At 30.1% G+C, this 23,628-nt stretch overlaps 3 protein-coding genes across 4 annotated transcripts in view; 2 read left to right on the top strand and 1 right to left on the bottom strand.

Annotated features, from left to right (window-relative positions):
• LOC135131866 (uncharacterized) overlaps positions 1 to 5,839 on the bottom strand; it is a 94,833-nt gene extending 88,994 nt beyond the window's left edge. Inside the window, exon 1 of the mRNA XM_064059717.1 lies at positions 5,785 to 5,839. The gene's annotated coding sequence lies outside the window, so the exon portion shown is untranslated. The remainder of the gene's footprint in view (positions 1 to 5,784) is intronic.
• On the top strand, positions 3,354 to 5,759 carry LOC135131865 (poly(A)-specific ribonuclease PARN-like). 2 transcript variants are annotated; one of them, XM_064059713.1, is made up of 11 exons: positions 3,354 to 3,492; positions 3,549 to 3,741; positions 3,791 to 4,108; positions 4,155 to 4,437; positions 4,496 to 4,617; positions 4,663 to 4,781; positions 4,831 to 5,011; positions 5,064 to 5,119; positions 5,169 to 5,255; positions 5,307 to 5,511; positions 5,587 to 5,759. In XM_064059713.1, the coding sequence occupies exons 1-11, from the start codon at positions 3,474 to 3,476 to the stop codon at positions 5,699 to 5,701; spliced, it is 1,698 nt and encodes a 565-aa protein (XP_063915783.1). In that variant the 5' UTR covers positions 3,354 to 3,473; the 3' UTR covers positions 5,702 to 5,759. The 2 variants fall into 2 exon arrangements, with proteins under 2 accessions (XP_063915783.1, XP_063915782.1); XM_064059712.1 differs by having other exon boundaries at positions 5,307 to 5,538.
• An 88-nt stretch (positions 5,840 to 5,927) lies between the features above and the next one.
• LOC135131864 (SWI/SNF-related matrix-associated actin-dependent regulator of chromatin subfamily A-like protein 1) lies at positions 5,928 to 17,206 on the top strand. The gene is made up of 6 exons (XM_064059711.1): positions 5,928 to 6,524; positions 6,573 to 6,789; positions 15,541 to 15,675; positions 15,734 to 16,411; positions 16,458 to 16,740; positions 16,789 to 17,206. The coding sequence occupies exons 1-6, from the start codon at positions 6,182 to 6,184 to the stop codon at positions 17,143 to 17,145; spliced, it is 2,013 nt and encodes a 670-aa protein (XP_063915781.1). The 5' UTR covers positions 5,928 to 6,181; the 3' UTR covers positions 17,146 to 17,206.
• The last annotated feature ends 6,422 nt before the right edge of the window (positions 17,207 to 23,628 follow it).

Below are 23,628 nucleotides of genomic sequence, written 5' to 3'. Positions count from 1 at the left end.
TTGAAGAAGCGAAAAATTGAAAAATCCCAAAACTGGAACATTAAAAAATTTAGAAATCGAGAAGTAGAAAAATCAAACACATAATCGAGAAATTGACAAATCGAAAAACTGAAAAATTTAGAAATCCAAAAAATTGAAGTCGAAAAATTGAAGAATTGAAAAATTCAAAAACTGAAATGATTGGGAAATAGAAAAATTCAAGCGTCGAAAAATTGAGAAATTGTAAAACTGAAATATCGGAAAATTGAAAAATCGAAAATTTCAAGAATCAAAATAACCCAAAATCGAAATATCGAAAAGTTTAAAATTCAAAAATTTTTGAATTAAAAAAATCGATAAATCGAAAACTGAAAAATCGAGAAACCGAAACATCAAAAAATCGAAAAATTAAATATCGAGAAATTGAAAAGTGGAAGAAAAATTGAAGAAACGAAAAATTGAAAAATCCCAAAACTGAAACATTAAAAAATTTAGAAATCGAGAAATAGGAAAATCAAATACATAATCGAGAAATTGACCAATCGAAAAACTGAAAAATCTAAAAATCCAAAAAATTAAAGTCGAAAAATTGAAGAATTGAAAGATTGAAAAACTAAAACATCCAAAAATTGAAAAATTCGAAAACTGAAATGATGAATAATTGGGAAATAGAAAAATTCAAGAGTCGAAAAATTGAAAAATTGTAAAACTGAAACATCGGAAAATTGAGAAATCGAAAAATTGAAAAACTGAAAAATCCAAAAATTGAAAAATTCAAAAACTGAAATAACGGAAAATTAAGAAATCAAAAAATGAAAAAAATCGATAAATCGAAAATTTGAAGAACCAAGAAAATGGAAGAATCGAAGTCTAGATTTATAAAAATTAAAATTTCGAAAAACTGAAAATCGAGTAATCGAAACATAAAAAAATGGAAAAATTGGAAAATGTAAAATTTAAAAATCGAAAAATTGAAAAATTAAAGAACAGAAACATTGCAAAATCCCAAACCTGAAACATCGAAAAATTGAAAACTAGAAGAAAAATTCAAGAATCGAAAAATTAAAAAATTTCAAAACTGAAAAATCGAAAAATTCAAAAATAAAAAAAAGTGAAAATCGACGAATTGAAAAACTGAAAAATCGAAGCATTGTGAAGTCGAGAAATTGAGAAATGGGAAAATCTGAAAATCGGTTAATGGAGAAATTGAGAAAACGAAAAATTGTAAATTTATAAACGTCAAAAATTTAAAAATGGAAAAAATTAAAGAGTCGAAAAATTGAGAAATTGTAAAACTGAAACATCGGAAAATTAAGAAATCGAAAATTTGAAGAATCGAAAAACTGAAGAATTGAAAAACTGAAAAAACTGAAAAATCCAAAAATTAAAAAAATCAAAAATTGAAATGACGAAAAATTGGGAAACAGACACATCGAAAAATTCAAGAGAAATATGTAAAACTGAAACATCGGAATATTGAGAAATCGAAAATTTGAGGAATCGAAAAATTGAAAAACTAAAAAATCGAAAAATGAAAAAATGGCGCAATCGAAAAAGAAGAAGAAGAACCTCAATATTGCAAAATCCCAAAACTGAAATATCGAAAAATTGAAAAGTGGAAGAAAAATTGAAAAAGCGATAAACTGAAAAATCCCAAAATTGAAACATTAAAAAATTTAGAAATCGAGAAATAGGAAAATCAAAAAATCAAACAATCGAGAAATTGACAAATCGAAAAATTGAAAGTTTAGAAACGTCAAAAATTGAAAAAAAATTAAGAAATAAAAAAATGAAAAAAATCGATAAATCGAAAATTAAGAATTCTAAAAAATAAAAAATTAAAATATAGAAAAACTGAAAACCGAGAAATCGAAACATAAAAAAATTGAAAAATTGGTACATGTAGTATTTAAGAATCGAAAAAGTAAAAATCGAGAAATCGAAAAATTGAAAAATTAAAGAATAGAAATATTGCAAAATCCCAAACCTGAAACATCGAAAAATTACGAAATCAAAAAATGAAAAAATCGAAAAATCGAAAATTTGAAGAACTGAGAAAATGGAAGAATCGAAGTCTAGAATTCTAATAATTAAAATATCGAAAAACTGAAAACCAAGAAATCGAAACATAAAAAATGGAAAAATTGGAAAACATGTAATTTAAAAAAAGTAAAAAACCGAGAAATCAAAAAATTGAAAAATTAAAGAATAGAAATATTGCAAAATCTCAAACCTGAAGCATCGAAAAATTGAGAAAGTGAAAAGTTCAAAATTAAAGAAAAGTGGAAATCGACAATTTGAAAAACTGGAAAATCGAAACATTGAGAAGTCGAGATATTTAGAAATGGAAAATTCGGAAAATATAATATACAATAGTTATAATAGAATCTAGGATGAAGAAAACGTAAAAAAGCGCTAATCGTAAATTTTTTCTATAAAAAAAGTATAAAAAATGTATTTCTTATATCTTAAGAAAGAAAGAGAACGCGGTGTTAACTTTAACTTTTGTTTAATAAGTCCTTTATAAGCAAACAAAAGCCCCGCCCACCTACCCCCCTTCATTGCAGTAATTGCACTAATAGCGTTCAGTCTTATCTTAGCAAGTACTAGCCCTACCCACCCCACCCCTCTATTTTCTTAGAGAATATTATTTGCCGAAATCAGTCTTATTTTGGTAAGTACTAGCCCCGCCCACCCACCCTATATTTTCTTGGAGGTTATATCATTTGCCAAAATTAGTTTTGTATTGTTGACTTGCGTTGTCTTCAATCTAACGATGTTACTTTTGTTCACTATAAGATCCACCTTTCATTTACACCAAATAAAATAAATCACGGAAACGGAGGCGGGGTGGGCGGGCGGGGCAAATTATATTCTTCCGTCGAAGGGGGTGTGATAATGATTCATTGATTTTGACTTCTGCCAATTTGCTAAACATTGTAAAATAAATTAGTATTATATGTTTAATATGTACCCTGATGTTTAAGGAAACTTAATTTGTTTGTCAATTTTCTACATAGTTATTTTTTGTACGAATTTGTTTTTAGTTTATTTGGGGTTTCTTTCTGTTCAAATCAAAAAATATTATTATTATTATTATTATTTGCTTTTCTGTAAATTATGTGATTCCTTTTATGTTACCATTGATCAATATTATCATCTATAAGAAATCGGTGTATAGGCAACCAATTATACTCCACGCTGCTATGAATTAAAAATTCCTGTAGTAAAGGTGTGGACTTTTTTTCATTGTAAAAACGCTTGTATTCCCCAACGATAACACTTTTTTTCATTCAATTTTTATTGCCCCCAAATTATCCAAAACGCTCCCAAAAACATCACTTGGTGTTTTTTGCGGTCAGGTTGGCTACAAATTATTGTTTTTTAGGGTGGCGCATGTTACGGCTACTAATGCAATTCATGTGCAATTATCGAAATTTTACACATGCATACCTTTTACACACACCATAAAAACACCCCATCAAGCACCTAACATGGAAGTAACCAGTTCCAGTAAGTGTCGCCGCGCCCCCACCAAAAGTGAGGTTATGCAAACGTAAACATTCCAGATTTCAAAGAACTGCTGCCAGAAATCGAGGACGTCATCAACAAATCCACCTTCCTAGCCATCGACTGCGAGTTTTCCGGGCTAAATGTGGTCTCCGAAATCAACGCTTTCGACACCCCCAAGCAGTACTACGAAAAAGTTCGCAAAAACTGCAAGGAGTTTTTGGTTATCCAGTACGGAATTAGCGCATTTAGGTAATTACTAAACCCTTCATTTCATTATTTACCCAATCCACGACTACAGGTTTGACCCTTCTGACGGGAAGTTCAAGCAGCGCAGCTACAACTTCTACATATTCCGCCGGCCCATTAACAAGAACATCCCCGACCAGAGGTTCTTATGCCAGACTTCCAGTATTAATTTCCTGACGTCGCAGGGGTTCGACTTTAACAAGTTGTTCAAATCGGGAATCTCGTACTTGAATATGTCGGAAGAGACCGATTATAGGGAAAAAATCGAAGATAGGCAGAAATTGCGCAACAATCAGCACAACAACCAGCAAAGTCCGTCTGAAGTCGACCCCATCCCGCAGGACGTGCAGCCCGTTGTGGACGACGTTTTGTGAGTTCGTGGGGTCGCTCGAGCACGTTTTAAATTGTGGTTGCAGGCAACAGTTGAGCGACTTTCTGGACACCGATAACGTGGAGTTGGAACTACCCAAGTGTAACGCGTTTGTGAGACGACTCATCTATCAAACCACCGCGCAAAAATTCAAGAACAAAATCACCCTTCAGACGAAAAATAGGAACAAGGATCGGATTCTAGTGGCTTCCAAGTTCAAAAGCAAGAAGGAGCAGCAGGAGATCGATCAGCGACTTTTCGAGGAGGAAATGTCGGTTTTGGACGATTTCATAGGGTTTACGAAAGTTTTACGAATTGTTGTTGATTCTGTACGTGTTTGTGCACTCGTTTCCGTCTTATTTATTTGTTTATTTATTGTAATTTCAGGGAAAAATGATTGTTGGACACAACATGTGTCTAGATTTTCTGCACACCATTGACAAGTTCTTGACCCCTCTGGCTAAGGAGTACGACGAATTCAAGGAATGTGCGCATGCGCTATTCAAAAAGTACGCACCTTCAGTGGAACTTTGCGTAGTCTGATACAATTTTAGTGTTTTAGATACAAAGTTTATGTCTAGTTCTGACGAATTTAAAGATTTAATACAATCCACTGTGTTAAAGGATGTTTTAGAGGCGGTTTCTAAAGACCCGTTCCAGCTGCCCACCGTTGGTACGACACTAAGAAGGCGATTTTTTGTAAACTGAGTTGTTTGTTCCAGAAATTGAGGACGCCGGACAGGGGTACAGGGTTGAGGATTTGAAGGAGCACGAAGCGGGGTACGATGCCTATATCACCGGGCTGTGTTTTCTTTCAATGTGGAACTACCTAGGAACTTTGAAAGAACTTTCAACTGCAGACATTTTCAAAGATTTTAGTTTATTGGAGCCTTATCTCAACAAGTACCACGTGACAATGTAATAAAATTAAAACTTTTTGATTTGTGTTTTTAAGGTTGTACCTGATGATGTTAAGAGACAGTCAATATATTAATTTGGCAGGCCAAGATCGTAAGTTTCGGGAATTTTAAACCAACAAAATCAGTTGCGTTTTTTTCAGCTAACCCCTCCAGGGATCACGTTTTCTACTTGACTTTCCCTAGGGACTGGAGGCTGAACAACATAATCGAGCTCTTCAGCCCTTTTGGTAAGGTTCAAGGTAAAATTCGCTTTGTCGCGTTATAAAATTGTGTCTTAGGTGGCGTTTACGTGGCCTGGATAAACGAAACGTCAGCCTATGTAGGGCTTTTCAAGCGAGAACAGGCGGCTGTGGCGTTAAGTACGTTATCCCAAAGTGACACATACAGCATTATGACTTATTCCAGACGTCAGGCACAGCTAGAAGACGGACCGTCGCCGGCTCCAGTCAACCGCAGGAAGCGGACTCTGGACAACACCCCCAGGTGCAATAAAAAAATCAAAACCGACCAGTACGTCGCCGGTTCGGTTTAACACGCTTTCTAATGTTTTTTCCGCAGAGGAACCGCCTCGAAGAAGCGCCAGACCGTCCTGGAGGCCGAGAGCGAAACTCCCAAGAAGTGTGCTAGGAAAGAATTGACCAAAACCTTCGTCGAAAGTGATGCGTGGGATTAATGTTATGTACATGAAATGAAAATTTAGTTTCTTAACTAAATAAAAAGTAAAAATTTTATATGGGAATTAAATATTTAAATTACCGTTAGTGGGGGTCGGAGGTCCATTTTCACCAACAAAAATTAAAAACTTTGGCACCAGTTTCGCACTACTAAAATGGCGCGGATTCAGGTGTGCCAAACTGAAAAAGTGTCAAATTTAGGTTGGCGACAATGACAACGGGTAAATGTTTTTTCTTTCACTTGACTGGCGGCGTTTTTGCAGCCAAAGTAACCCAAAAAATGCTTCACTTCGAAGAAACTGAGTCGAAATAGCCGAACAGTGCAAAAATTAAATTTCCGAATACCAATAATGAGCCAATAATGAGTGACAAGTGACAGTTGACAAAAGCACGCCCCCTATCGGTGACATAATCAACCCCAAACCAAAATAATTATGTGGCTTATATTTTAAATTGTGCCTTAATAAAGCCGCACAGTCATGTGTTCGCGCGAAGAAATCGAGCTAAAGAAGCGCCTGGCGCTGGAGAAGCTGGCCCAGAAGCGACTCACGAGTCCGTTGAAACCTAACCTCCAAAGTTTAAATTCTGGGGCACAGGCGTCCCCGAACAAGCCGCGTTTCAACTTCAAGGAGAGCAACCACTCGGTTAGACACGCCGTGAAGCCGTACGAGAAGCCCAAAGAGACGGCTCAGTTTTACGGGAACGAGAAGGCCGTCACGGGGAAATGTAGTCTAATTGGGGTGGACAGGTTCGTGGTGGAGCTGTCTGGGTTCAGCACGCCGGCGATTGACGTGTTCAAGTCGATAGGGTCGCGGCACTATAGTGAGTGGTGTTGGCTGCAAGGTTGTATGATTAATTTGTTTTTTGTAGATGTTCAGACTAGGAATTGGGATTTTCATGTCAGAGACCACACGGAGCTGATTGGGAAGCTGCAGAATTTGCGGCCGCATGTTATCGTGGAGAGGCTGCCGGGGTTTGTTTTGAGTTGTGTGAATGGGGAGAAGGCGGATTATTCGAATATTGATTTGAGTAGGGTGGATCCGGAGCTGGGGGGTGCCTTAATGCCTTTTCAGCAGGAAGGAGTCAGGTGATTTTTAGCGCATTGTCACAGTATGGTGACTCGGTATTTCCCGACTACCATGATGTCATCTCAAAAATTTGTAATAAAAAGTTGTTTTTAATTTATAACTTTGAAATTGCAAAACCGATTGCTCTCAAATCTTGTAAATATTTTAATATTATCGTAACCGTGGTAAATCGGTCAGCAAAATTTATTGGTTTATCCCCTCCTAAAAAATTGATGACGTTATCTCAAAATTTTGCCGGATGTATAAATTTTGGCATTTCGAAATATTCCATTTTCCCTTTTCGCAATTTCTCTATAAATCGATTCTTTGATTTTTCGACTTTTCGACTTTTTAATTTTTTGTCTGTTCGATTTCTCGATTGCTCAGTTTTTCGATTTCCCAAGTTGTTGAAGTTTTGGTTTTAGGATTTTCCAATTTTGGGATTTTTCGAATTTTTGTTGTTTTGATTTGTCGACATTTTGATTTTTCGTTTTTTTGTATTTCGATTTTTCGGTTTTTCAGTACTTCAGTTTTCAATTTTAGAATTTTAAAATGTTAGATTTTTCTATTTTTTGATGTTTCGATATCTCTATCTTTCGATTTTTCAACTTCACACTTTTGCATCATTTTAGTTGAGGATTTTTTAATTTCTTGATTTTTCGAATTTTCGATTTCGGGATATTTTATTTTTCGATTTCTCGATTTTCCGGTATTTCAGTTTTACGATTTCCGTTTTTCGATTTCAGTATTTCAATTTTTGGCGTTTCGAAATTTTCGAATTTTCATTTTCTCAATTTCTCTGTTAAGCGATTCTTTGATTTCTCGACTTCTCAATTTCCCAATTTTTCGATTTTTTGATTTCCCAACCTATCGATTTCTCGATTTTGCAATTTTTCGATGTTTCAGTTTTAGAATTTTTCAATTTTGGAAGTTTTCTTAGATTTTTCGGTTTTTCAATGTTTGGACATTTTAGTTTGAGGATTTTCCAATTTGTTGATTTTTCGAAATTTCGATTTCGCGTTATTTTATTTTTCGATTTCTCGATTTTAATTCTTGAATATTTCAATTTTTGGCGTTTCGAAATTTTCGATTTTTCCTTTTCTCAATAATTTCTCTATTAAGCGATTCTTTGATTTTTCGATTTTCCAATTTTGCAATTATTTGGTTTCTCTACTTTTCGATTTCTTGATTTCTCAATTTTTCGATTTCTCAAGTTTTCGATGTTTCAGTTTTAGGATTTTTCAATATTTCGATTTTTCAATTTTTCGATTTTTTTATACTTTGGTTTCTCGATTCAATTTTTCGACATTTAAATCTTTGGTTTTTCTTTAATTGTAGATACAATTGCTCGATTTTTCGGTTTTTCAGTATTTCAGTTTTCAATTTTCAGTTTTTCGAATTTTTAAATGTTAAGTTTTTCACGTTTTTATGTTTCGATGTCTATCTTTCAATTTTTCGCTTTAAGATTTTTCAGTTTTTCAATGTCAGTTTTTCGATTCTTCAATATTTCAATTTTTGGCGTTTCGAAATTTTCGAATTTTCCTTTCCTCAATTTCTCTATTAGGCGATTCTTTGATTTCTCGACTTTTCGATTTCCCAATTTTTCAATTTTTTGATTTCTCCACTTTTTTTTAATTTAAGATACTTCTATTTCTTGATCTTTAGATTTTTCGACTTCTAGCTCTCTTTTAGATTTTTCGGTTTTTCAATTTTTGATTTTCAAAATTTTCAAGTTTTCAATTTTTAGGTTTTTAAATTTTTCAATTTTCCGATTTTCCAATTTATCGAGATTTCGAAGTTTCCATTTTTTTAATTTAATAATTTTTCGATTTATCGGGTTTTCTAAGTTCAAATTTAATCTTTTGATATTTCGATTTCTAGATTTTTCAATTTCTTGATTTTTTAGCTTTTCGTTTTTTTAATTGTAGATTTTTCGATTTCTCGATTTCTAGTTTTTTGATTTTTAGTTCCTCGATTTTTTGAATTTTATATTAACGATTTTTCCATTTTTCGATTTTTTGATGTTTCGAATTCCCGATTTAAAACTTTTTTCAATTTTTCGTAATTTTAAAATAGTCCGACTTTTCATTTTTTTGATTTCTCAATTTTTCAACATTTCAATTTTGGGAATTTTTCAAAATCTCATTTTTTTCAATTATTCGATTTCAGTCGAGCTTTAGACTTTTCGGATTTCGATTTTTAAAATGTTTCGACTTAATTTTTTTGATTTCTCGATTTTTACGTTTTCGACTCTTCAATTTTTCGATTTTTTTTATTGTAGATTTTTCGATTTCTCAAGTTTTCGATGATTCAGTGTTAGGATTTTTTAATTTTTCGATTTTTCGATATTTTAATTTTTCGTTTTTTTAAATTTTAGTTATTGCTATTTCTTGATCTTTAGATTTTTCGACTTCCAGCTCTCTTTTAGATTTTTGGGTTTTTCAATTTTTTGATTTTCAAAATTTTTAATTTTTCAAGTTTTCAATTTTTCGGTTTTAAAATTTTTCCATTTTTAGTTTTCCAATTTATCGAGATTTCGATGTCTCTATTTTTTAATTTTAATAGTTTTTCCATTTATCGGGTTTTCTAGGTTCAAATTCAATTTTTCGATTTTTAATTGTAATTTTTCGATTTCTCGATTTCTACTTTTTTGATTTTTAGTTCTTCGATTGTTTAAATTTTATATTAACGATTTTTCCATTGTTCTATTTTACGATTTTTTGATGTTTCGAATTCTCGATTTTAAACTTTTTCCAGTTTTTCGAATTTTTCAATTTATCGAGATTTCAATGTTTCCATTTTTTAAATTTTAACAGTTTTTCGATTTATCGGGTTTTCTAAGTTCAAATTCAACCTTTTGATATTTCGATTCCTAGATTTTTCAATTTCCCGATTTTTCAATTTTTCGATTTTTTAATTGTAGATTTTCGATTTTTCGATTTCTAGTTTTTTGATTTTTAGTTCCTCGATTTTTTAAATTTTATATTAACGATTTTTCCATTTTTCGATTTTTTGATGTTTCGAATTCCCGATTTTAAACTTTTTTCAATTTTTCGAATTTTAAAATAGTCCCACTTTTCATTTTTTTTATTTCTCAATTTTTCAACATTTCAATTTTGGGAATTTTTCAAAATCTCATTTTTTTCAATTTTTCGATTTCAATCGATCTTTCGACTTTTCGGACTTCGATTTTTAAAATGTTTCGACTTAATTTTATGATTTTTCGATTTTTCAATATTTCGATCTCTAGATTTTTCAATTTCCCGATTTTTTAGCTTTTCGATTTTTTAATTGTAGATTTTTCGATTTCTCAATTCTAGTTTTTTGATTTTTAGTTCCTCGATTTTTTAAATTTTATATTAACGATTTTTCCATTTTTCGATTTTTTGATGTTTCGAATTCCCGATTTTAAACTTTTTTCAATTTTTCGAATTTTAAAATAGTCCCACTTTTCATTTTTTTTATTTCTCAATTTTTCAACATTTCAATTTTGGGAATTTTTCAAAATCTCATTTTTTTCAATTTTTCGATTTCAATCGATCTTTCGACTTTTCGGACTTCGATTTTTAAAATGTTTCGACTTAATTTTATGATTTTTCGATTTTTCAATATTTCGATTTCTAGATTTTTCAATTTCCCGATTTTTTAGCTTTTCGATTTTTTAATTGTAGATTTTTCGATTTCTCAATTCTAGTTTTTTGATTTTTAGTTCCTCGATTTTTTAAATTTTGTATTAACGATTTTTCCATTTTTCGATTTTTTGATGTTTCGAATTCCCGATTTTAAACTTTTTTCAATTTTTCGAATTTTAAAATAGTCCCACTTTTCATTTTTTTTATTTCTCAATTTTTCAACATTTCAATTTTGGGAATTTTTCAAAATCTCATTTTTTTCAATTTTTCGATTTCAATCGATCTTTCGACTTTTCGGACTTCGATTTTTAAAATGTTTCGACTTCATTTTTTTGATTTCTCGATTTATACGTTTTCAACTCTTCAATTTTCCGATTTTTTTTATTGTAGATTTTTTGGTTTCTCAAGTTTTCGATGATTAGGATTTTTCAATTTTTCGATTTTTCGATATTTTAATTTTTCGTTTTTTTAAATTTTAGTTATTGCTATTTCTTGATCTTTAGATTTTTCGACTTCCAGCTCTCTTTTAGATTTTTGGGTTTTTCAATTTTTTGATTTTCAAAATTTTTAATTTTTCAAGTTTTCAATTTTTCGGTTTTAAAATTTTTCCATTTTTATTAGTTTTCCAATTTATCGAGATTTCCAATTTATCGAGATTTCGATGTCTCTATTTTTTAATTTTAATAGTTTTTCCATTTATCGGGTTTTCTAGGTTCAAATTCAATTTTTCGATTTTTAATTGTAATTTTTCGATTTCTCGATTTTTACTTTTTTGATTTTTAGTTCTTCGATTGTTTAAATTTTATATTAACGATTTTTCCATTGTTCGATTTTACGATTTTTTGATGTTTCGAATTCTCGATTTTAAACTTTATTCGGTTTTTCGAATTTTTCAATTTATCGAGATTTCGATGTTTCCATTTTTTAAATTTTAACAGTTTTTCGATTTATCGGGTTTTCTAAGTTCAAATTCAACCTTTTGATATTTCGATTTCTAGATTTTTCAATTTCCCGATTTTTTAGCTTTTCGATTTTTTAATTGTAGATTTTTCGATTTCTCGATTCTAGTTTTTTGATTTTTAGTTCCTTGATTTTTTAAATTTTATATTAACGATTTTTCCATTTTTCGATTTTACGATTTTTTGATGTTTCGAATACCCGATTTAAACTTTTTTCAAATTTTCGAATCTTAAAATTGTTGGACTTTTCATTTTTTTGATTTCTCAATTTTTCAACATTTCAATTTTGGGAATTTTTCAAAATCTCATTTTTTTCGATTTCGAGCGATCTTTCGACTTTCCATTTTTTGGATTCCTCGATTTTTCAATTTTTTACTTCAGTTTTGGGATTTTTCAATTTCTCGATTTTTAGTTTTTCGACTCTTTAATTTTTCGATTTTTTTTTAATTGTAGATTTCTCGATTTCTAGTGTTTTGATTTTTAGTTTTCCGATTTTTAAAATTTTATATTAACGATTTTTCCATTTTTCGATTTTACGATTTTTTGATGTTTCGAAATCCCGATTTTAAACTTTTTTCAATTTTTCAAATTTTAAAATAGTCCGACTTTTCGTTTTTTTGATTTTTCAATTTTTCAACATTTCAATTTTGGGAATTTTTCAAAATCTCATTGTTTTCAATTTGTCAATTTCAATCGATCTTTCGACTTTTCGGATTTCGATTATTTCGGTTTTTCAATTTTCGATTTTTAAAATTTGTCGACGTCATTTTTTTGATTTCTCGATTTTTCAATTTTTCGACATTTTAGTTTTGGGATTTTTCAGTTTCTCGATTTTTAGTTTTTCGAGTCTTCAATTTTTCGATTTTTTTATTGTAGATTTTTCGATTTCTCGGTCTCTAGTATTTTGATTTTTAGTTTTTCGATTTTTTAAATTTTATATTAACGATTTTTCAATTTTTCGAATTAGAAAATTGTTCCGACTTTTCATTCTTTCGATTTTTCGAGTTTTCGATTTCTCAGTTTTTCAACATTCAATTTTATGAATTTTTCAAAATCTCATTACTTTTCAATTTTTCGATTTCCATGGATCTTTCGAAGTTTTCATTTTTTTTTCAGTTTTGGGATTTTTCAATTTCTCGATTTTTAGTTTTTCGATTCTTCAATTTTTCGATTTCTAGTGTTTCGATTTTTAGTTTTCCCATTTTTAAAATTTTATATTAACGATTTTTCCATTTGTCGATTTTATGATTTTTTGATGTTTCGAATTTCCGATTTTAAACTTTTTTTCAATTTTTCGAATTTTAAAATTGTTCGACTTTTCATTCTTTTGATTTTTCGATTTTTCAGGTTTTCGATTCCTCAATTTTTCAACATTTCAATTTTGGGAATTTTTTCAAAATCTCATTTTTTTCAATTTTTCGATTTCGATCGATCTTTCGACTTTTCATTTTTTTGATTTCTCAATTTTTCAACATTTCAATTTTGGGAATTTTTCAAAATCTCATTTTTTTCAATTTTTCGATTTCAATCGATCTTTCGACTTTTCGGATTTCGATTTTTCAATTTTTCGACATTTTAGTTTAGGGATTTTTCAGTTTCTCGATTTTTAGTTTTTCGACTCTTCATTTTTTCGATTTTTCAATTTTTCGATTTTTTTTATTGTAGATTTTTCGATTTCTCGATCTCTAGTATTTTGATTTTTAGTTTTTCGATTTTTTAAATTTCATATTGACGACTTTTCAATTTTTTGAATTTTAAAATTGTTCCGACTGTTCATTCTTTTGATTTTTCAGGTTTTCGATTTCTCAATTTTTCAACATTTCAATTTTGATAATATTTCAAAATCTCATTTTTTTCAATTTTTCGATTTCGATCGATCTTTCGACTTTTCATTTTTTTTTTGATTTCTCAATTTTTCAACATTTCAATTTTGGGAATTTTTCAAAATCTCAGTCTTTTCAATTTTCGATTTTTAAAATTTTTCGACCTCATTTTTTTTTATTTCTCAATTTTTGAATTTTTCGATATTTTAGTTTTGGGATTTTTCAGTTTCTCGATTTTTTAGTTTTTCGAGTCTTCAATTTTTCGATTTTTTTTATTGCAGATTTTTCGATTTCTCGATCTCTAGTATTTTGATTTTTAGTTTTTCGATTTTCTTAAATTTTATATTAGCGATTTTTCAATTTTTCGAATTTTAAAATTGTTCCGACTTTTCATTCTTTTGATTTTTCGATTTTCAAGTTTCCGATTTCTCAATTTTTCACATTTCAATTTTGGGAATTTTTCAAAATCTCATTTTTTTCAATTTTTCGATTTCAATCGATCTTTCGACTTTTCGGATTTCGATTTTTCAATTTTTCGACATTTTAGTTTTGGGATTTTTCAGTTTCTCGATTTTTAGTTTTTCGACTCTTCATTTTTTCGATTTTTCAATTTTTCGATTTTTTTTATTGTAGATTTTTCGATTTCTCGATCTCTAGTATTTTGATTTTTTAAATTTCATATTGACCATTTTTCAATTTTTTGAATTTTAAAATTGTTCCGACTGTTCATTCTTTTGATTTTTCGGGTTTTCGATTTCTCAATTTTTCAACATTTCAATTTTGATAATATTTTAAAATCTCATTTTTTTCAATTTTTCGATTTCGATCGATCTTTCGACTTTTCATTTTTTTTTGATTTCTCAATTTTTCAACATTTAAATTTTGGGAATTTTTCAAAATCTCAGTCTTTTCAATTTTCGATTTTTAAAATTTTTCGACCTCATTTTTTTTTATTTCTCAATTTTTGAATTTTTCGATATTTTAGTTTTGGGATTTTTCAGTTTCTCGATTTTTAGTTTTTCCAGTCTTCAATTTTTCGATTTTTTTTTATTGTAAATTTTTCGATTTCTCGATCTCTAGTATTTTGATTTTCATTTTTTTGATTTTTTAAATTTTATATTGACGATTTTTCAATTTTTCGAATTTTAAAATTGTTCCGACTTTTCATTCTTTTAATTTTTCGATTTTTCAGGTTTTCGATTTCTCAATTTTTCAACATTTCAATTTTGGGAATTTTTTCAAAATCTCATTTTTTTCAATTTTTCGATTTCGATCGATCTTTCGACTTTTAATTTTTTTTGATTTCTCAATTTTTCAACATTTCAATTTTGGGAATTTTTCAAAATCTCATTTTTTTCAATTATTTGATTTCAATCGATCTTTCGACTTTTCGGATTTCGATTTTTCAATTTTTCGACATTTTAGTTTTGGGATTTTTTAGTTTCTCGATTTTTAGTTTTTCGACTCTTCATTTTTTCGATTTTTCAATTTTTCGATTTTTTTATTGTAGATTTTTCGATTTCTGGATCTCTAGTATTTTGATTTTTAGTTTTTCGATTTTTTTAAATTTTATATCAACGATTTTCCCATTTTTCGAATTTTAAAATTGTTCGACTTTTCATTTTTTTGAATTTTAGATTTTTCAATTTTTGGAAAATTCAGTTGTGGGATTTTTCAGTTTCTCGACTCTTCAATTTTTCGATTTTTTTTTAATTACAGATTTTTCGATTTCTCGATTTCTAGTGTTTTGATTTTTAGTTTTCCGATTTTTAAAATTTTATATTAACGATTTTTTGATGTTTCGAATTCCCGATTTAAAACTTTTTTCAATTTTTCGAATTTTAAAATTGTTCGACTTTTCATGTTTTTGATTTTTCGATTTTTCAAGTTTTCGATTTATCAATTTTTCAACATTTCAATTTTTCGATTTCGATCGATCTTTCGACTTCTCAGATTTCGATTTTTCGGTTTTTCAATTTTCGATTTTAAAAATTTTTCATCTCTCGATTTCAGTTTTTCGGTTGTTCGATTCCTCGGTATTTTTTGTAATTAATCAAAGGACGAGGGAAGTTCTGTCGAAATAACCTTCGACCAATTGTTTAGATTTGCTTATACAGGGTGACTCGAAAAAATTAATGAATCAGTCAATTTATTTGATTGAATAAATCAACAATTGCAAAACTGAATGCTTTGAAATCTTGCAGACGTTTTAAAGTCGATGTAACCATGATAAATTTTTAATCAAAATAAATCTGTTTACTCCCCCCAAAAAACTGATGACGTCATCTCAAAATTTTGCCGAATAAATTCAACCTAAAATGTGCAAAATATGATTTTTTTGTTTTTTGCTTTTATAGATACGGCATAGACAAAAACGGGCGGTGCTTAATCGCCGACGACATGGGTTTAGGGAAAACCTTCCAAGCCCTCGCCATCGCCAGCTACTACGTCGAGGACTGGCCCCTGCTCATAGCGACCACCAGCTCCATGAAGTACGCCCTCGACCCCACACCCTTCACCCCCACTTACACTAAAACAAACAAATTCCAGGAACGTGTGGGAAGAGACCATCCACAGGTACCTCCCCAGCGTCCCCCTAATGCAAGTCCAGTACATGTCCTCCGGCAAAGACTACATCGGCGACTGTCGCGTCCTCATCGTCAGTCACGACATGATGTCCCGCTGCGTCGACGCCCTCCTCAACAAAAATTTCGGCGTCCTAATAATCGACGAATCCCACACCCTCAAAAACTTCAAAGCCAAGTGCACCAAATCCGCGACGTCTCTAGCCAAAAAGGCGCGTCGGGTGGTTTTGTTGAGCGGCACCCCGGCGCTGTCGCGCCCCAGCGAACTCTTCTCCCAATTATCCCTAATCGACGACAGGTTCTTCGGCAACTTCTACGACTACAGCCGGCGGTACTGCGACGGGAGAAACACCAACTTCGGGTGGGACGCCTCTGGAAAGTCGAATCTAGCGGAGCTCGAAATAATTCTGACGCGCAAATTCATGATCAGACGAACGAAAGAAGACGTTCTAAAATCACTCCCTAACAAGTCGCAGGAGGTGGTGACTTTGGACGTGAACTTAAACCAGTTCAGCGAGGAGGACCGGAAGTGTTTGAACGCGCTGGCTAGTAAGTACCAAAGTCAGAAGAAGAGCGCCGAAAAGCACGCGTTGTTGTTGACGTTTTTCAGCGAAACGGCGAAAATTAAAATCCCCTCAGTTTGGTAGGTAGTGACACCAACTTCGACTATCGCTAATAATAATTTTTAGTTCGTACGTGCTTCAAGCGCTGAAAGTCAAACAAAAATTTCTCGTTTTTGCGCACCACCAAATCATGCTAGACGCGATTTGCAACGTTTTGGGTAAAAAAAGCGTCAAGTTTATTCGGATTGACGGCAACACGACGTCAGAACAACGAAAATACTTTGTGGATAAATTCCAAACCAACGATAATTATCTGGTGGCGGTTTTATCAATCACTGCTGCCAACGCCGGGATTACTTTAACCGCAGCACAGTTGGTATTGTTTGCGGAGCTGCATTGGAACCCCAGTGTAAGAAAAAATGTTGCAATGTTTTCGTCACTAGTGATAAAATTGCAGATTTTGAGCCAAGCGGAGAGCAGGGCGCACCGAATCGGGCAGTTGAACCCCGTCGTGATCAAGTATTTGTTGGCTAGCGGAACTGCAGACGACTCGATTTGGCCCATGCTCCAAGAAAAACAAAAAATTTTGGAAGAAGTTGGACTTTCAAAGGACTCTTTTGACAAAGTTTCAGTCAGTAAACAACCGAGTGACGCGTCGGAACTCACCGAGGACTTAAACGTCACTTTAAATCGCACGAGTGCCAACACGCTAGACATTTCGTGTTATTTCAAAAACGAAAATACTAATTTGGGTGATACTAGTGATATTTTTGATGACGGGCTTGATGATGTTTTTAGTACTATGGATTTGTAACGTCAAAGTGTATATTTGCCTTTTTATAATAATAATAATACAAAGTAATTTATTATCTAGACTTTTCGACTTTTTCATTTTTTGACTGTTCGATTTCTCGATTGCTCAGTTTTTCGATTTCTTAAGTTGTCGAAGTTTCGGTTTTAGGATTTTTCAATTTTGGGATTTTTCGATTTTTTGGTGGTTTGATTTCTCGATTCAATTTTTCGACATTGAAATCTTGGATTTTTTTAATTTTAGAAACGATTTCTCGATTTTTCAGTTTTCAATTTTCAGTTTTTAGAATTTTTAAATGTTAAGTTTTTCACTTTTTTTGTGTTTCGATATCTCCATCTTTCGATTTTTCGACTTCTCGCTTTCAGATTTTTCGGTTTTTCAATTTCAGTTTTTCGCCTCTTCAGTACATATTTCAATTTTTGGTGTTCGAAATGTTCGAATTTCCCTTTTCTTAATTTCTCTATTAAGCGATTCTTTGATGTTTCGACTTTTCGATTTTTTTATTTCTCTACTTTTCGATTTCTCGATTTTTCGATTTTTCAAGTTTTCGATGTCTCAGTTTTAGGATTTTTCGACATTTTAGTTGAGGATTTTTCAGTTTCTCGATTTTTCGAAATTTGAATTTTTCAATTTCAGTTTTTTCGATTCCTCAATTTTTCGATTCTTCAATATTTCAATTTTTGGCGTTTCGAAATTTCCCGAATTTCCCTTTTCTCAATTTCTCTATTAAGCGATTCTTTGATTTTTCGACTTTTCAATTTCCCAATTTTTCGATTTTTTGATTTCCCAACTTATCGATTTCTGGATTTTTAAATTTTTCGATTTCTCAATTTCTCGATGTTTCAGTTCAATTTTTTGACATCTTAGTTCGAGGATTTCTCAATTTGGCAATTCTTCAAATTCTTGATTTTTCGTTTTTTCGATTTCTCGATTTTCCGATATTTCAGTTTTACGGTTTCAGTCTTTGAATTCTTCAATATTTCAATTTTTGGCGTTTCGAAATTTTCGATTTTTCCTCTTCTCAATAATTTCTCTGTTAAGGCATTTTTTGATTTTTCGAATTTTCAATTTCCCAATTTTTCGATTTTTTGATTTCTCTACTGTTCGATTTCTTGATTTTTTAATTTTTCGATTTCTCAAGTTTCTGATGTTTCAGTTTTAGGATTTTTCAATCTTGGAATTCTTCGATATTTCGATTTTTCGATATTTTGGTTTCTCGATTCAATTTTTCGACATTTAAATCTTTGTTTTTTTTAATTTTAGATCCAATTTCTCGATTTTTCGGTTTTTCAGTATTTCAGTTTTCAATTTTCAGTTTTTCGAATTTTTAAATGTTAAGTTTTTCACTTTTTTGGTGTTTCGCTTTCGATATCTCTATCTTTTGATTTTTCGACTTCTCGCTTTTAGATTTTTCGTTTTTTCCATTTTTCGACATTTTAGTTGAGGATTTTTCAATTTCCCGATTTTTCGAAACTTGAATTTTACAATTTCAGTTTTTTCGATTCCTCAATTTTTCGATTCTTCAATATTTCAATTTTTGGCGTTTCGAAATTTCCCGAATTTCCCTTTTCTCAATTTCTTTGATTTTTCGACTTTTCAATTTCCCAATTTTTCGATTTTTTGATTTCCCAACTTATCGATTTCTGGATTTTTAAATTTTTCGATTTCTCAAGTTCTCGATGTTTCAGTTTTAGGATTTTTCTGTGATTTTTCGGCTTTTCAATTTTTTGACATCTTAGTTTGAGGATTTCTCAGTTTGGCGATTCTTCAATTAAGCGATTCTTTGATTTTTCGACTTTTCAATTTCCCAATTTTTCGATTTTTTGATTTCCCAACTTATCGATTTCTGGATTTTTAAATTATTCAATTTCTCAAGTTCTCGATGTTTCAGTTTTAGGATTTTTGTTTGATTTTTCGGTTTTTCAATTTTTTGACATCTTAGTTTGAGGATTTCTCAATTTGGCGATTCTTCAAATTCTTGATTTTTCGAATTTTCGATTTCTCGATTTTCCGATATTTCAGTTTTACGGTTTCAGTCTTTGAATTCTTCAATATTTCAATTTTTAGCGTTTCGAAATTTTCGATTTTTCCTCTTCTCAATAATTTCTCTATTAAGGCATTTTTTGATTTTTTGAATTTTCAATTTCCCAATTTTTCGATTTTTTGATTTCTCTACTTTTTGATTTCTCAAGTTTCTGATGTTTCAGTTTTAGGATGTTTCAATCTTGGAATTTTTCGATATTTTGGTTTCTCGATTCAATTTTTGGACATTTAAATCTTTGTTTTTTTTAATTTTAGATCCAATTTCTCGATTTTTTGATTTTTCAGTATTTCAGTTTTCAATTTTCAGTTTTCGAATTTTTAAATGTTAAGTTTTTCACTTTTTTGGTGTTTCGATATCTCTATCTTTCGATTTTTCGACTTCTCGCTTTTAGATTTTTCTGTTTTTCAATTTTTCGATATTTTAGTTGAGGATTTTTCAATTTCCCGATTTTTCGAAATTTGAATTTTACAATTTCAGTTTTTTCGATTCCTCAATTTTTCGATTCTTCAATATTTCAATTTTTGGCACTTCGAAATTTTCGAATTTTCCTTTCCTCAATTTCTCTATTTAGTAATTTTTTGATTTTTCGACTTTTCCATTTCCCAATTTTTCGATTTTTTGGTTTCTCTACTTTTCGATTTCTTGATTTTGCAATTTTTCGATTTCTCAAGTTTTCGATGTTTCCGTTTTAGGATTTTTCAATTTTGGAAGTTTTCGATATTGCGATTTTCCAATTTTTCGATTATTTTGACATTTTGGTTTCTCGATTCAATTTTTCAACATTTAAATATTTGGTTTTTCCTTAATTTTAGATACAATTTCTCGATTTTTCGGTTTTTCAGTATTTCAGTTTTTCGAATTTTCGCTTTTAGATTTTTCGGTTTTTCAATTTCAGTTTTTCGATTCTTCAATATTTCAATTTTTGGCGTTTCGAAATTATCAAATTTTCCTTTTCTCAATTTATCTATTCAGCGATTCTTTGATTTCTCGACTTTTCGATTTCCCAATTTTTCAATTTTTTGATTTCTCTACTTTTCGATTCCTCAATTTTCGATTCTTCAATATTTCAATTTTTGGCGTTTCGAAATTTCCCGAATTTCCCCTTTCTCAATTTCTCTAGTAAGCGATTCTTTGATTTTTCGACTTTTCAATTTCCCAATTTTTCGATTTTTTGATTTCCCAACTTATCGATTTCTGGATTTTTAAATTTTTCGATTTCTCAAGTTCTCGATGTTTCAGTTTTAGGATTTTTCTTTGATTTTTGGGTTTTTCAATTTATTGACATCTTAGTTTGAGGATTTCTCAATTTGGCGATTCTTCAAATTCTTGATTTTTCCAAATTTCGATTTCTCGATTTTCCGATATTTCAGTTTTACGGTTTCAGTCTTTGAATTCTTCAATATTTCAATTTTTGGCGTTTCGAAATTTTCGATTTTTCCTCTTCTCAATAATTTCTCTATTAAGGCATTTTTTGATTTTTTGAATTTTCAATTTCCCAATTGTTCGATTTTTTGATTTCTCAACTTTTCGATTTCTTGATTTTTTAATTTTTCGATTTCTCAAGTTTTTGATGTCTCAGTTTTAGAATTTTTCAATCTTGGAATTTTTCGATATTTCGATTTTTCGATATTTTGGTTTCTCGATTCAATTTTTCGACATTTAAATCTATGTTTTTTTTTCGATTTTTAAATCCAATTTCTCGATTTTTCAGTATTTCAGTTTTCAATTTTCAGTTTTTCGAATTTTTAAATGTAGAGTTTTTCACTTTTTTGGTGTTTCGATATCTCTATCTTTCGATTTTTCGACTTCTCGCTTTTAGATTTTTCGGTTTTTCAAATTTTCGACATTTTAGTTGAGGATTTTTCAATTTCCCGATTTTTCGAAATTTGAATTTTACAATTTCAGTTTTTTCGATTCCTCAACTTTTCGATTCTTCAATATTTCAATTTTTGGCGATTCGAAATTTTCTAATTTTCCTTTCCTCAATTTCTCAATTTAGTAATTTTTTGATTTTTCGACTTTTCCATTACCCAATTTTTCGATTTTTTGGTTTCTTTGCTTTTCGATTTCTTGATTTTGCAATTTTTCGATTTCTCAAGTTTTCGATGTTTCAGTTTTAGGATTTTTCAATTCTGGAAGTTTTCGATATTGCGATTTTCCAATTTTTCGATTATTTTGATATTTTGGTTTCTCGATTCAATTTTTCAACATTTAAATATTTGGTTTTTCCTTAATTTTAGATACAATTTCTCGATTTTTCGGTTTTTCAGTATTTCAGTTTTTCGAATTTTTTAATGTCAAGTTTTTCATTTTTTTTTATCTTTCCATTTTTCGAATTTTCGCTTTTAGATTTTTCGGTTTTTCAATTTCAGTTTTTCGATTCTTCAATATTTCAATTTTTGGCGTTTCGAAATTTTCGAATTTTCCTTTTCTCAATTTCTCTATTCAGCGATTCTTTGATTTCTCGACTTTTCGATTTCCCAATTTTTCAATTTTTTGATTTCTCTACTTTTCGATTCCTCAATTTTTCGATTCTTCAATATTTCAATTTTTGGCGTTTCGAAATTTCCTGAATTTCCCTTTTCTCAATTTCTCTATTAAGCGATTCTTTGATTTTTCGACTTTTCAAGTTCCCAATTTTTCGATTTTTTGATTTCCCAACTTATCGATTTCTGGATTTTAAAATTTTTCGATTTCTCAAGTTCTCGATGTTTCAGTTTTAGGATTTTTCTTTGATTTTTCGGTTTTTCAATTTTTTGACATTTTAGTTTGAGGATTTCTCAATTTGGCTATTCTTCAAATTCTTGATTTTTCCAAATTTCGATTTCTCGATTTTCCGATATTTCAGTTTACGGTTTCAGTCTTTGAATTCTTCAATATTTCAATTTTTGGCGTTTCGAAATTTTCGATTTTTCCTCTTGTCAATAATTTCTCTATTAAGGCATTTTTTGATTTTTTGAATTTTCTATTTCCCAATTTTTCGATTTTTTGATTTCCCTACTTTTCGATTTCTTGATTTTTTAATTTTCCGATTTCTCAGGTTTTTGATGTTTCAGTTTTAGGATTTTTCAATCTTGGAATTTTTCGATATTTTGGTTTCTCGATTCAATTTTTCGACATTTAAATCTTTGTTTTTTTTAATTTTAGATCCAATTTCTCGATTTTTTGGTTTTTCAGTATTTCAGTTTTCAATTTTCAGTTTTTCGAATTTTTAAATGTTAAGTTTTTCACTTTTTGGTGTTTCGATATCTCTATCTTTCGATTTTTCGACTTCTCGCTTTTAGATTTTTCGGTTTTTCAATTTTTCGACATTTTAGTTGAGGATTTTTCAATTTTCCGATTTTTCGAAATTTGAATTTTACAATTTCAGTTTTTTCGATTCCTCAATTTTTCGATTCTTCAATGTTTCAATTTTTGGCGATTCGAAATTTTCGAATTTTCCTTTCCTCAATTTCTCTATTTAGTAATTTTTTGATTTTTCGACTTTTCCATTTCCCAATTTTTCGATTTTTTGGTTTCTCTACTTTTCGATTTCTTGATTTTGCAATTTTTCGATTTCTCAAGTTTTCGATGTTTCAGTTTTAGGATTTTTCAATTTTGGAAGTTTTCGATGTTGCGATTTTCCAATTTTTCGATTATTTTGATATTTTGGTTTCTCGATTCAATTTTTCAACATTTAAATATTTGGTTTTTCCTCAATTTTAGATACAATTTCTCGATTTTTCGGTTTTTCAGTATTTCAGTTTTTCGAATTTTTAAATGTCAAGTTTTTCATTTTTTTTTATCTTTCCATTTTTCGAATTTTCGCTTTTAGATTTTTCGGTTTTTCAATTTCAGTTTTTCGATTCTTCAATATTTCAATTTTTAGCGTTTCGAAATTTTCGAATTTTCCTTTTCTCAATTTCTCTATTCAGCGATTCTTTGATTTCTCGACTTTTCGATTTCCCAATTTTTCAATTTTTTGATTTCTCTACTTTTCGATTCCTCAATTTTTCGATTCTTCAATATTTCAATTTTTGGCGTTTCGAAATTTCCTGAATTTCCCTTTTCTCAATTTCTCTATTAAGCGATTCTTTGATTTTTCGACTTTTCAAGTTCCCAATTTTTCGATTTTTTGATTTCCCAACTTATCGATTTCTGGATTTTAAAATTTTTCGATTTCTCAAGTTCTCGATGTTTCAGTTTTAGGATTTTTCTTTGATTTTTCGGTTTTTCAATTTTTTGACATTTTAGTTTGAGGATTTCTCAATTTGGCTATTCTTCAAATTCTTGATTTTTCCAAATTTCGATTTCTCGATTTTCCGATATTTCAGTTTACGGTTTCAGTCTTTGAATTCTTCAATATTTCAATTTTTGGCGTTTCGAAATTTTCGATTTTTCCTCTTGTCAATAATTTCTCTATTAAGGCATTTTTTGATTTTTTGAATTTTCTATTTCCCAAT

The sequence above is a fragment of the Zophobas morio genome, unplaced genomic scaffold (genome assembly GCF_036711695.1).
Source record: "Zophobas morio isolate AGI-343-1 ecotype UQ-CSIRO unplaced genomic scaffold, CSIRO_AGI_Zmor_V1 ptg000021l, whole genome shotgun sequence".
In the NCBI taxonomy this organism is placed as follows: Eukaryota; Metazoa; Arthropoda; class Insecta; order Coleoptera; family Tenebrionidae; genus Zophobas; species Zophobas morio.
Note: the sequence above shows the minus strand (reverse complement) of the source record. Positions and strands in the feature narration are given on the sequence as shown.